The 14,134-nt window shown below is 39.9% G+C and overlaps 1 protein-coding gene across 2 annotated transcripts in view; it reads left to right on the top strand.

Moving 5' to 3' along the window:
- The window catches only part of kitlga (kit ligand a), a 29,985-nt gene extending 20,681 nt beyond the window's left edge, over positions 1–9,304 (top strand). Inside the window, exons 2-10 of one of the 2 annotated variants that reach the window (XM_071925530.2) lie at positions 2,562–2,672; positions 3,718–3,774; positions 3,936–4,088; positions 4,305–4,485; positions 5,917–5,973; positions 6,817–6,917; positions 7,168–7,277; positions 8,067–8,131; positions 8,267–9,304. In XM_071925530.2, the coding sequence (XP_071781631.1) occupies positions 2,562–2,672; positions 3,718–3,774; positions 3,936–4,088; positions 4,305–4,485; positions 5,917–5,973; positions 6,817–6,917; positions 7,168–7,277; positions 8,067–8,097 (801 nt within the window). In that variant the 3' untranslated portion in view covers positions 8,098–8,131; positions 8,267–9,304. The remainder of the gene's footprint in view (positions 1–2,561; positions 2,673–3,717; positions 3,775–3,935; positions 4,089–4,304; positions 4,486–5,916; positions 5,974–6,816; positions 6,918–7,167; positions 7,278–8,066; positions 8,132–8,266) is intronic. The other variant, XM_078282854.1, reaches the window with a different exon arrangement.
- The last annotated feature ends 4,830 nt before the right edge of the window (positions 9,305–14,134 follow it).

The following is a 14,134-nucleotide window of genomic DNA, read 5'->3' on the forward strand; positions in this document are numbered from 1 at the left end:
TGAAGTAATTGCCAAGAACCTCAGTGATTTTCATCCTGTGTGAATCTGCCATGTCTGGAATTCCAGCGCAGATTACCTCGTGTGTTTTGGTGAGGACAGAGGTCAAACTGATAATACTAATCCCTAATCCTAATCATCAATAATCATCAATAATTTCAGCTGTAATTTGCTTTTGATGCATGATTTCTACCTTCCTCCTTTCAAGTTGAATCTATGGAGGAAAGTTTTTTCGTTGCAAACTTCAAGTTTTGCTAAATCAGGAAGTGACAAATTGGAAAATCCTGACCTTGTACAATTGTATCAGGTGGAGGTGGAGAGGTGATTCATGAATTACTTTAGGTCCCCACATAATGCAAGTCCTATGTGAATAGACCGGTAGACACCATTTGAAGAAAAGTGACACCTATTCTGACAAAATGGTTGCTGGAAGAAAACATTTAAGTTAGTAGTTACTGTCATTACTATTGCGAATACTGTTATGTTTGAGGAAATTTAGTCAGTTTCATCTCAAGTCTCAGCCACTGTTCATACAAAATTAATTTCCCAAGCTTTGTCTACACACTAAATGGTATTTTGCCCATAATAAAGTTTCTTTCTTCATCATGTGTCACAAGTCATAACTACTGTCCCTACTGGACTACATGGCCTACATCTCCTTTAAAACAGGGCTGTTCATTCCTGTGTCCAACATGCAGAACCCCTGCCATATAAAAGATGATTAGCTTTGATAAGCAGAAGAAGCAAGGCGGAATTCAATTAAATCCCATCTGCCCCTTTACATGGTGCTTTTCCTTCGGCCTTTCCTGCCGCTGATGGATCTTTGTTCCACTCGCTTCCTGTTGTGGTTCCGTTTGACGGACAAGTAGCAACAGGAGGACCGTGAGGTCGCCTGAAGGATTAGAGAAGCGGCGTTGTGACAGGAAAGATTTGATGTCCACTCAAGAGAGAAATTAGGGTTGGAGTTGCCCTTCAACAAGGCAGAAGAAGACACTAGTTGTAGCTGACCAAGTATGAATGTGTCTGTCCGTATGAAGGAATGAAAGGCAGGGAGTTGATGCAAAAGAGCATGCATGGTCAGCAAAACCTTACCTAGATAAATGAAAGTTAAAGAAAACCCCTGCTGATGTGTTGTACTTGAAGTTGAAGTGTATGAAGATTAGACACGGCCCTTCATCCCTCATGCTGGCTCCTGGTTGTGAAACCCTCTGGAGCTTTATCCGACAGGAGGGAGCTTCACTGTCAGGGTTGTTGAATTGTTTTGGGTTGGGCCTAATCTTCTCTAAGAGGAGAAGTGCGGGTTAGAGTTAGGGTGAGGGTTAGGGTTAGGGTTGCGTAACATGCTCAGATTGGCACAGAGGAGAGGTAGGAGGTCAGCTAGAGGAATGGCAGCCATTAATGTAAGCCAAAGAAGCTCCTTTAGGCAGAGAGAAGGAGACAGGAGGTTTGACGATACCCAAGGACTGAGCTGCAACCAACTATCAAACAGATAGTTCTGGTCCTCAGCTCTGATTGGCTGAGTCAAAGCTGCTTTAAAACACATGAGTTTGAGTTTGAGTTTATTAGTATTCATGCTCACAGTTCACTCAGCTCACATGCTCAACAACTGAATAGAAGCAGAATTTACATTAATAAAAATAGAAATATATCTATACATGATTGTACATCATAAAAATGTAAACCTATACATATCTATATACACACATGCACCCATGCATTCATACTCATACATACGCATTTACAAAATACAACCATACACTTACATACAACCATGCATACATTTTAAAATGCCATAAAAAACAACAATATACAACACAAAACAAACAAAAACAAAAACAGGCCCCAAACATGTGACCACATAACAGTTCATTCAAATATGAATACGCTAACCGAAAATCATCGCTCATACCAATACTTATGTGTCTCTTAGCAACCACTTTGTTTAGCTCCTGTTCAAGAACAATAATGCTTGGCGAATAATAAAAATAACTGTTATTACAAAATAAAACTTTGTCGATTAAAAATTAAAGGTTTATTGAACATTTGAGGGTTTCTTTTTAATACAATGGTGTGTTACCACTGTTTTATAAGCAATAAACCACAGATTGCCCTGCTTTACTCCGCTTTGTGTCGTACCAGCACCTTTTAGCGGTCCTAAAATCACTGTAAACCACGGCTTCTCATGGTTTATGGCTTAATTAGACAGCAAAAGAGGCTGTAGAGTGCATATAATGCCAGTCAATTATGTCCAATGAGCTGGGAAGGCTAATACTTGTCAACTGTTGGTCATCTTGATGACTTTTGGGCTCAAATGTTTTTACAGTCTGTTAGTTTTTCTGTTATTTCTGTGTTTTATCATTTTTAGATGTGCAAACGAACTCTAACTTAAACAGTGTAAAAGACCTTCACCACTGTTGTAAGAATACTGTCCTGATAAGAGATGTTAGTGTGCTTTTTGAAGAGTTTGTAATTAAATGTTGTCCTTCATTGTGAGAAGTGCCCTGCAGTTGAGAATGTGACTCTAACTGTCCGTCCGTTTTGTGTTTGCCTCTCTTGACTTGCAGATTTGGATACGCGTCTGTGTCCATTTACTGCTGTGCATCACGCTTGGAGTACATTCAAGTGAATTTGACGTCAACCCAGTGACAGATGACATCTCTAGACTCTCTGTTTTGGTAAGAACTTTATTGAAAATTCCTGCATGTTTTAACAAATTAAAGTGAAGTTGATTGGGGATCGGGGGTTGGTTATGGGCATCCCCGTTGATTCCTGACAGTGTAGGATGAACCTTTGCAAAATAATCTCTTTGCAATCATCAGACCCCATCATCACTTAAAATACAGTTCAAATACAAATGCAAGCAAATAAGTCACATCTTGAAAACACATTTCAAACTCCTTCTATCACATACTGTCAGCTCTCATCATCGTTTGTCTCTCTCTGTCCATCCATCTATATCTGATTTAGCGCAACCGGATGTTTGTTTGCTTTGATCTTTTCTTGACTGTCAGTCAAATCAATTGCCTTTGACAACATTTCCAGAAAGACAGGAAAGGAAACACACCAGCATTCATATTTGGCTTAGACTGAGCATTTTTATCTGAGGCTGTTCCATCATCAGTGGGACCACACTGTGAAATCCCGGATTGCTTTGGCAAAAATATGTATATCGGCTATCTTTGAACCTACTGCTGTAGTACATGGATTTTTTAGCATATTATTTGCATTCACCTCACCTAGGGTAGACAATCTCATTATTGCTACCCTTTAAAAAAACCTAATGCCACCCCCTTTATTACCAAATATGATATGTACAAAGGTTAAAAACTGATATACTTTGCAAAGGCCAACCTAGAGGGAAAAAGCTTAATGGTAGAACTGTGCAAACAGATATAAGAAATAAAAGATAAGAAAGGAGAGAATAGAAAACCAGCTTTTTATCTTACCATTGCAACTGAAAGTGTTTTTGTTCCCATGTTTACTAGAATAGCAAGTACTATTATTATTTAAATATTGTTGAATTGTTGTTGAAATTGTTGAAATATTGTTTAAATTACAGCTAGATTTGGATTGGCTCATTGTTTTCTAATTGTATAGCAACAAAATATACTCTTGCTTTTATTCAAGAGTCACTCCAATATATGGTATTACTATGATATCTGTTTAGGATTCATTTCTTATTAATTTTTATGTTTTTATACTCTTTTCTTTCTTTTACAGAGACAAAATATTCCTAAAGACTACAAAATTCCTGTGCAGTACGTTCCAAAAGAAGAGGTGAGACAACCTGATAACCGCCTACAGTTATTTATGGAGCAAATTATAGTGTAGTGATAATTGTTTCTTTCGTAAATCTATTACATTATGTATTTTCCATAATCATCCCTTATGCTAACTCTCAGTTTATGTTGTTGTATCTCTATTCTTTTTTATTCTAGGGTGGAATGTGTTGGGTAAAGTTAAATGTTTTCTACTTGGAGGAGAGTTTAAAAGATTTAGCACATAAGTTTGGGAACATTTCATCCAACAGAAAAGATATTAGCATTTTCGTGCAAATGCTCCAAGAGGTGCGACTCTACATGGGCTCAGTGGTAAGTTCATGTCTATCATTGTGGTTGTACTGTAGTGTGTACAATGATAATTTATGTGTTTTTTTGGGGATTTGTTGGCTACTTTTCCAGTTTTTGCAAGTTTTTAATCCTTTCGCACCTCACTGAATTTCAAAATCATTCAACTGCACCTTTGAAAATAATAAATAAAACATAAACATGACTTTCTATGAATGAACTGTGGTTTTGTATTTGCAGGAGCCGGCCATGTACGATTTTGAGTGCCACTACAGAACGGAGAGGTGGCAAACAGCGCGGTACTTCGACTTTGTGGAAGACTTCCTTATAGCTGCGCAGTTTAGAGAAGATTCAGCTGACTGTGATCCGCCTCCCTGTCCCACCACACCGTACGCAATAACAACAAGACAGTATATAACAGGTGAATATTTAACGGTTATTGTATGTGCAGTGTTTATTTACTACCTCGCTGAGTTGTTAGCGGAGCAAAATCTGTTACCGTATGTTACGCTGGGGTTTAAAGCAGCATTCGGCAACTTTGCACGTTGGCGGCCCCGAATGGCAACGAGAGGGAACTGTTTGAATTTTTGCAGACGTCAAATACCCAGAAATCCTGTAATGTGACATCAGTAAACTGCACACAGCTCGCTCATGTTTACCAACCTAGTAAACGGTCTGTGATCACTTCATAGCGGATAAGTCGAAGAAAAAGTTCTCGCTTTTTCGCTTTTACTGTAAGTTTCGATTTGTCCCCTCCTGTTCATTTGGGCAAATAGTGCGACTCTACGGTGTCTCAATTAGTGGGCGTGAGATGTTCTTTATTGCAGCCCCACTTTGTGATTTAAGCTGTTTTTACATACAAATCTTACTGTCACTTTAAATAGGTTTCCATTACAAAATGCCACATGTCCATTGTAGAAAAGAAATGTTACCTGATGTTCATTGTTCAGTATTTCAACAATCCAGTCGACTACATCCTCTAAAATGTTACTAGTTTAAGAAAAGGGCTTATGATAGCTAATAACATTAATCCTATCTCAATATTGGGTTATTTTGAGTTTCAGAGTCGATGTCACATTCTTCATATCGGTCCATGATTCTCTAAATCTAGAGGAAGAATGCAATCCCTCTGAATGGCTGCAAACCAGACATTCAGTGTTTTGTTTTACGTTGTTTTTTTTTTGCAACATGTTTGCTCTTTTTCAGCGTCACCCTGCTTCATATTCATATTCATTACTCACATCTCACACCTGGCAGCCCAGTGCAGGCACAAAATTGACAAGAGATTGCCAGAGATTCAAACCAGCAACATTCCACTCACAAGCCCGCTTCTGCTTATAAACTGCCGCCAACCCTTTTGACTATTGTGAACAGCCTCTTTTTCTTTTTAGGACAGATCTCTTGTGGCAGTTTTAGATGCTTTTTTTTTTTTCGGGAACCATTATTTCTTCACAAGAACTTTGCAAGATAAAAACTAAAACGGTCTCAGCGTTTGGGGCGGCCCATTGAGACATCGCTGAGTCACAGGAGCGAGGGAAGATGTCCCCAGGTAGCGCATGTGAAAGGAAGAAAAGGGCCGAAACCCATTTGTATACGTGTTGATTACAGAGCAATCTTCCAATCTTCCCAAGCGCTTGGCTTTTCTTTGCCGGAGTGGTCGGATCAGATCTTTTGTCTGAGGGGGAAAAAGGCGGCGGTGAGGTGACTTTTTAGCACCTGACAATGAACTGTTTTCATCATCAGGCATTAACACTCCACCCTTTCCCCTTTTTCATCTCTCCCCCTGTTTCTTGGCCCTCTCTTCTCTCGTAACCCCGAACCCATCACCCAATCTCTTCTTCTTCTTTTCCAGAATCACCCTTGCCCTCCAATAATGCAGCAGATTGTGATCCGGCAAACTGCAAAACACGTAAGTTTGTATTTCTCAGTCCGTCTCGAGTGTCAGGCTGGTGATCCTGTTGCAAAACCAGCCCAGCTGGTGTGTCAAAAAGGAAACTTTTTGCTTGCTACAGTATTTGGCCACATTCTAGAGAACATCAGCTAATTTCCCTGAAGCTACTGTCACTTGATTAATGACACTCTGCAGGGCAAATTCCCCACTAGAACAAACTCACAACACTCATGTCTAATCTCGTTTGACTCAAAAAGCTTTTCTTTACAATGCTTTGTTGAGACTCTGCAGAAGTGCTGCGGCTTAGAGGTGGGTAGTATGCAATATGCAAAAAGGGCATTTTCTCCACAATGCACGTGGCATCTGAAAGCATGCACAGCTGGGAAAAAATGTTAAACATTCATCAAAATAGCAACGTCCAAAAAGCCATTCTAGGCAGGTGCTGCACCAAGTGAAATCCAGAATATAAGAACAAACAAGTCTGCACACTCACAGCCTCCATTTCAATGCTTTACTTCAGCAACTGGTATTTGTAGCATTGTGTTGCCCTTGGTGTTTTACATGTCCGCTGTTAGTTCACCAACACCAACACTCATTTTTGAATTTATAGATAGGAATGGATAGACGCTAATAATTCTAGCTCTACATTTACATACTTGCCATTTAGCTGATGCTCTTGTTCAGGGCGACTTGCAATGAGTACAACACTAGAATAAGCTTAAATAATCAACCTTCCAACTGTTTTGGATCAAAGCCACAGCGTCCAGAAAACAGATGTAACAAATGTTCCTGTGTCCCATAAATGATCATTTCTGATAGAGAAAAGCAGTTAAACAAGTTTTCTTTTGTTTTTTCTCCCAGGGAAGCAGCTTATGAGGCTCCTGCCTGAGGTGGTGGAGCGAAGCCTTCTCTCGTTACTGTTAATTCCAGTTGCAGCCATTGTATTCCTGCTTGTGTGGAAGGTGAGCTGACCTTTGACCCCTTGGCACTAAGCTGTAACTTCCTGAGACACTGAGGAGATATGATTGTTTATTAACGGTCCTTTTTTTTATTGTCTGTGGATAGTGCTTTGTTCCACGGCGTTTATGACAGCTTCATCTGTGATGCTCTTTCATCTCTGCAGATGTTGTGTTGGATTTTGGTGATTACATTTGGACCTGTGAACTGTGAGGGGATTCCCCTGATGTTAAGTATGACTTTCTACCCACACAGATGAGATCAAGAAGGAACCAGGAAGATCTTGAACAGGATCCTGGGGAAGAAGGACTCTTCACAGGAACAGAAGGGACTGCACCTCCACTACATGCTGAAACATCGGAAAAGTAAGCTGTCTTTTTCTCTCCTGCATGCATAAACAAGTGCAAAGTCTGAACAGGAAACTTTTCCCCTCCCGGAAACTCGTTGCCTGGACACACTGCAAGCAACTTGGGTTGATAGGTCGCTCTATTCTGACAGATTGTGGCCGCTGCAAAAGGCTCCATTTGCATCTATGCAGTGGTCTCATGCAGTTTTTGACCAAGAAAAATAAGCAATGTATTTAAACATTTTAATATATTGGCACAGTGATTTTGTGTTATTGATGTGTTAACATAGCATCGTTTTGATGAGTTAACATAGCTAGCAAACGCTAATTAGGTAGCATTAATTAAAACAAAGAAGCTTACCATCGACATCGGTGATGGTGCAACCATTTTTGAGATTTATTCCTGTAGTCTTTCAAATAAAATATGTAGAGAACTCGGAAGCTTCGAATGGCTGTGATCAACTTCTCTTCCATTTTGCACTTGCCAGGCAGAACTACTGAAACTGAACCATGAAACAAAATCACATCAGTAGGGAAAGGGTAAGGAAGCCAAGCAATATGATTGGCTGTTGACAGCTGATGACTGCAAAAAGGCTCAGCCATGGCCAACTTTCTTGGCTGCCAAGCTTGTTGAGCGTCCACATTGGCCAAGTCTCCCTGTTCGCTCAGCTCTGTGAGAAATGAAAGGAATTCTGACTTGTTGATCATGTTGCTTGCAGTGTCAGCCTCGCTTAAACTGCAGTTTATAGACAAGCGCATGGATTTAGGCCAGTGTGTTATTTTTTTCTGTCTTTTTATCCAATTACAGAAACAAGTTGAACGTCATTGAGATAGTGTAATCCTTCCACCCTTCAATGTTCTTCAGCATCACTGGTGAGATTTTTCATATCGTATTAAATGAGAGGGACAAACAGAAAATCAGTTGCACAAATGTTTAAGAAAACTACTCTTGCTTAATCCTAACTTGACACTTCAGTCTAAAACCTTTCCCCATACTTTCTCTCCTAGGCCTCCACTCTTTCCTCCTGTTGGTGTCCAAAGGTGATCCAAACAAACATGAAGCTGACTTCCATAGTGAGATCTCAGAGTGCTCTCCAGATTGACAATGGCTTCGCCATTACCGAGATTTTCCGGTTAAATCACGCCTGCTACCATATGGATAAGCTTGCCTTTCTTGTAAGACTACATTAACCCCATGCTCTCGAAAAGACCATGAAATTTATCAGAAAGGATTGTGACGTGTAAACCCTTTGCCCCGCCTCCTGGATTCTCTGGCTTTCGCAAAACCATCCATCAGAACCTGCTGTATAACGAACTCTTTGGGAAAACTTTGCTTCCGGAGAACGTCCCATCAGCACTTTGCTACAGTCTGCCTGTACTTCGGGCCCACCAGTTCATCTTCAACAGCAAAGCAGATAGACTGTGACATTGGTTATCTCTTGTATGAACTGAGGCATGAATTACTACCTCTGGTGACCCTCATGTTAACCATACTCTCAACAGCTCTGCAATTTCCTCTTATTCTGGGTTTCCCAAAGAACATAATGTTAAAACATTGTAGAACATTGTAGTTCCAAGATGTACTCACATTGTCTGGTTTAGCCATGTACCCGTGGGGGTGTATGATGTATTTATTTATTGGTGGCAGCACTGAGCTGCTGCTGTTGATACAACTGACAGCGTTTCAAGTGATCATTTAAGAGTGTCTTCGCTAAGCAGGAATGTGTCCACAGCGGCACATTTACAGGACAATGTATACATCTATTAGTTGTTTCACCTTCAGTATAACAACACATGTAAACACCTGGGATATCTTAAAGCCCAAAAACCACATTCCTGTTTGTGACATTTCCTTGTATGATGGTGTAATTATTGGTGTATGACTTGGGTAATGTTGTTGTGTGAATGGATTACATGGAGACACACATATACAAAATATGCTGCTTTGACTAACTTACATTTAGACCATTAAAAACTGCAACAACATTCTACTAATGAATATCAGGGATGGATTCTATGTATCCAGGATTTTTTTGAAAAAAAAAAAAAAAATGTAAGACATGATGGGTCTCCCATAACATTTGTTAGCTAAAGAGAAAGCCTTTTTTCACTCACAATATTTTTACAATTGCAAGTTAGAAACTGTTACAGAAGAGATTCTTGATGGCCATTCCTCTATATAAGGAAGAGAAACTAAATTTGTAAAAAGAAAAAAAAAAATGTGTAGCGTAGTTCTGGGAGAGCCATGAAAGGTTTTGGAAGGAAGAGTTGAAACAACAATGAAGAATGAATCTACAAATGCTATGGGAATCCTGCGCCAAACTATCGATTCTCCAGTGCTCCACTATGTGTTTATTCAAAGAAGACCAGACACGATGGCAAATCAGCTTAGTTTATTCTGTACGTTATTAGATGAAATCGTTCCTTTCCTGGCTTGGCCTTGTCTGGTATCAATGTTGTGCTTGCACAATAAAATCCCACACAGTAAAACGTGTATAGGCAATCTGACGAAGCTAGTTAGTCTGCTTATCAAGACAACGCTCCAGATAGAGTTTAGTATACTGTGTTACAATATCCAAATGTTATAGGACAATACCACCGTTTTTTGGCATTTACGTTCCAGACGATGCACCTTGGATATCTCCACAATCCACAAAGCTCGCCGCACGGAAATGCCATGCAAACCTAAATGTCAGTTTTGCCTTAAAGTTGCTCCATCGCGCCATAGTACACCGTCTAAGGAAGTACACCGTCACCCCTCTTCACGCATTTAACCGTAGCACAATGGTGTAACTTTCCAAAAAGTGATATGTGTTTTTCATCAAGTTCGGTGAGTTGTAGAGTGATTCTCAAAGAGTTGTGGCAAGGAATCATTTACCTGCAGGCAAATCCAAATAGCTGACAATGAGGTAGGCTGCTCACACCGCTAAAGTCAGCATGAATCTTGCCATGGTATGCAGCAATGGCAGAAGTTCTCAGGCCCATTCAGATATGCAACATCAGATCTGACGAGTTTGGAGAGCTGACAGTTTGTGCTCCCTGTCACAGCGATAACAGATCTTATCCTGCCATCTGTGAAGGTTTTACAGTTTTAAATACATCTTACTCCCACAGAGCCGGTACAATCAGTGAGCAGGTAGGACTTTTGTGTCTTGCTCGAGCACATTTGGACAGGACGCTTCGGCTGTGACCTTTCCATCGCGGGACGGTCTCTCTCTCTCCCCGCTCGGCCGCCCTGCCGATAATACTTTATTAATCATCGTCGGGAAAATAAGGGGGACGTGGGAGGACACAAACATCTACTCCTGTATCTAGTTCAAGTATTTCTATCATGTTTGTGGTCTTACATTGTACCATGTCCATTCTTGGTTTTGTGCCTTGTTTGAATGGTGTGATTGACTTCATGTGTAACTGTCAAAGCCTGTCAATGTTTCTTGTGGTAGAATAAAGTGGAGATCATTACAGGGCAGATTAGAACAGTCTCACCACAATAACCCAACACGATTCCTCTTGTCAAGCGATGTTTTTTTCTTTTTGCTGTGAAAATCAACTCAAAACCGTGACAACTTAGTTGGCTTGACCTGTCCACCCCCCATCCCTCATCATAGCTGTCGACCCTGTGCCCAGAGAATATTCTGGAACGGCAGTGCTACAGTATCTCAAAAGACTTGCGGCAGAATAAATTGCAGTGACTGTGACATTTCTGTCTGCATGTTACGTTATAGCCTTTGTAACTTTTAGGAAACAGTTCAACTGGTAAACCTGCTTGTTGTATGTGGGACTATGCTGTTGGGAATTTTCTGTTAGGAGGCGAGAGTATATTTATTGTGCAAAATTGAGTCTGTGTTTGAAAAAAAAGTATACCACATTGGTGTTCATATAGTTCAGAGCAACAGTAATTTTCAGCGTGAATAGCTGAAATTCTTGGTGTGGTAAAGTATTGTTTGTTGTGTTAAAACTGCAAGAGAATTTTATTCATTCAAAAATGCATTTTTGAACAACATTGGAACATACTATCTATGGCAGTTTAGACCTGAGACTTTCTCTTCAATCAACTATAGGTTTTGCTTCTCTACATGAAGACTATTATATGCAGTGCCCAGTATTCTGACAGAAAGAAACAGGCTAGTCTAGCCACAAACAAACAAACAAGGTAAATGTCAAAAGTTTTAGTTTTTTTTTATACATAGTCTATGAATATCATGAGCTGCAACAGGTCTAAGCTGTGAACGAAAACATGGTCTCCCATTTTCCTGTCTATCTGAGAGCCACGAACACAGTCTATATTGATGCATGGAAGCCAGCAACCACGCACTTCATGCATTAGTAAGAAAAACAACCGCCCTGAAGTACTGTTCCCATATGGGTCGTTGTGTGGTCTGAGAGTGAGGTGAATTGCATCCAGAGCAGTGCTTTCGGGCTCGAGCGATCTAATCCATCCCACTTCAATGGGAGAATCAAATGGCTCTCGGCAGGAAACAAGTCTGGGTGCCAAAAAGAAAATGTAATTATCGCCCGGTTGATATTCTGGGTGAAACTACTGTATTCTGTATTTTTGTATAAATGTAAACAAACATATATGAGATATGAATAAAGTACACGTATACAACTGCTGTTTATTGATGTTTGTTTCATTAAGCTACTTTACATCAGGGATCCATGTATGTTTTTGACTATTTAAACAGTGGGAACGCCACATGAAGAGGAATCCCAAGGGGCCTGGGAATCACACCCGGGGCACGCTCACACTAGCATTTTGTAAATTTGCTTCTGGCTAAGTAAGCTTAGTTGCAGACAAGTTAGGTGACTGCGATTACCTACAAGCCTCCGGGAAAAAGATCTACAAGTTTCAAACTGCATTTTTATGCCCTTCAACCCAGAAACCAGCTTGAGACAACCAGAGATGACGAGATTTTGACAGGCAAACCAATGTTCTACATCTTTAAAACGTAAACGTACACCTTTTTTGGAATGTCTGCATAGTTTGTTATTCATGTAATAACATATTAGAAAAATCTGTTTCTGGGCCATTCCAAATTAGGCGATTTAGAGCCTTTGAACAAGCTTAAAATATCAGCTGTTCAAAAATCTAATATTGAGTGTGAAGATTCTGCAGTTGTGATTACATTGAAGTGGCGTCCAAGAAAAGCTTGTGCTTGCTCAACTATGTTTTTCAAGTTGCTTTGCCAAGAAACAGACTGATCTTCACAGAAACTGACTGCTTTTTTAGGCACACAAGAATGTTCTTAACCTGTCAAAATTCAGACCCTAAATCACAATGTCCTCCAAGATACCTTGGGAAAAGGCTGCTCAGAAAAATGTGTTGTATGTAAGGTTTTGTAGGTGAATAATGAAAAATGTCGTCTTTAAAAACTGTTAAATTACATCTCTTGCCTTGAAGTTTTCAGTGCTGCAAGGTCCCAGAAGAGTAAATTATGATAACCATAAAAATCCTAGCTTTTCTAGCTTCTTCTTAATCATATTTTATATCTTCTTGAGGCTCAAAAAAGGTAGAAATATCGTACTGACACAGAATGTTTGTAAATGATTACTGGTGTTTATAAGGGAAATTCCATAAGGAGTGACCGCACAAGTAGAGAGTGTAATCGCAATTGTTATCACCTCTTCCTTCCAGACAAAACAAAGAAAATGCCTTTTTTTCTGTGGGGTGGAAGGGTGTTTAATTTTACTATAAAAGAGGGGGAAAAGATCATGGAAGAAGAGATGATAATCCTTTTGTTGTCATTCTTCTAACATGGTGGTGGTGAATCCCTCGTAACCACTTGTTACCGCGAACATTATGTGACAGACCGCTATGGAGCTGGCTAGTCACAGTATGTCGATTACATCCGATGTGTATCAAATAGATTTATTATCTACAGGGTGAAGCAAGGCTCAACCACTGTGTTGAAAAATCTGCTTCTTAATCATCAAACACATACATTTACATGACACCTACTACAATACCCATAATAATGACAGTGGAGCTAAGTACTAGATTGAGTAGGCTAGGGGAGCAAGAGTTTCAGTTGATTTAAGTAATTGGGAGAGCAAAGAATGAGAATGTGTCAGTCAAGGTTTAATTAAGCTTCAATGGAAACTTAATATGACCATATTGCTTTGCTACATTTACAATTCTTAAGAAAATTCATAGATATTTGTATCACACAAGCCCTCAAACTGTGAATATTCAAAAGACAACAGTTTGTTGTTTGTCTGTTTTGTGGAGGCCAACAACATGAGCTTATACTGACATATCTTGCAATATTGTCTTTGCTATCAAGAAAAAACAGGAAGACTACTGAAAGTCTATTGTTCATAGACATGTTACAATGAATGTGCAATTGTGCCACTATCAATAGACATACTGTATAGCATGACATTGAGTGCTGTGCCAGAAGTGACATAAACAACTTGTCTGGTTGAGCCATGGTTGAGCCTTATCCAGAACAGCCATTTCCACCCCGTATCTGAGTTCATCTCTTTCCCAAGAACACACACTGCTCTTCCATCATGCCATGCCAGTTTATGAAACCTCATCAAACAAAGCAGTTTGTGTGAAGGGAGCTCCCATGACTGTGAGTGATTCAATTGCCTTTTAAATAAATCAGTCCTGTCAGTGATCACAGCTCTGTTGCTCTCTGTAAATAGAGAGCCTCAGAAAGAGGGGCTGAGCACCTCTATCTACAAGTTGTTCACTATAGCACCTTTCCCTTAGACTGGCCACTGTATACAAGAGCTGTAGGATAAAGCTGGCTACAGATGATGATTTTGGGTCAGGTTTACAATTTTGGGCGAGGAAAGGGAGTGAGGAAGCATGTCCTCAGAAAACACTGAGGGACAACTTCATCCCTGAGCAGTTACGGTCATCATACA

This window comes from Centroberyx gerrardi, chromosome 4 (assembly GCF_048128805.1).
Source record: "Centroberyx gerrardi isolate f3 chromosome 4, fCenGer3.hap1.cur.20231027, whole genome shotgun sequence".
NCBI lineage: Eukaryota > Metazoa > Chordata > Actinopteri > Beryciformes > Berycidae > Centroberyx > Centroberyx gerrardi.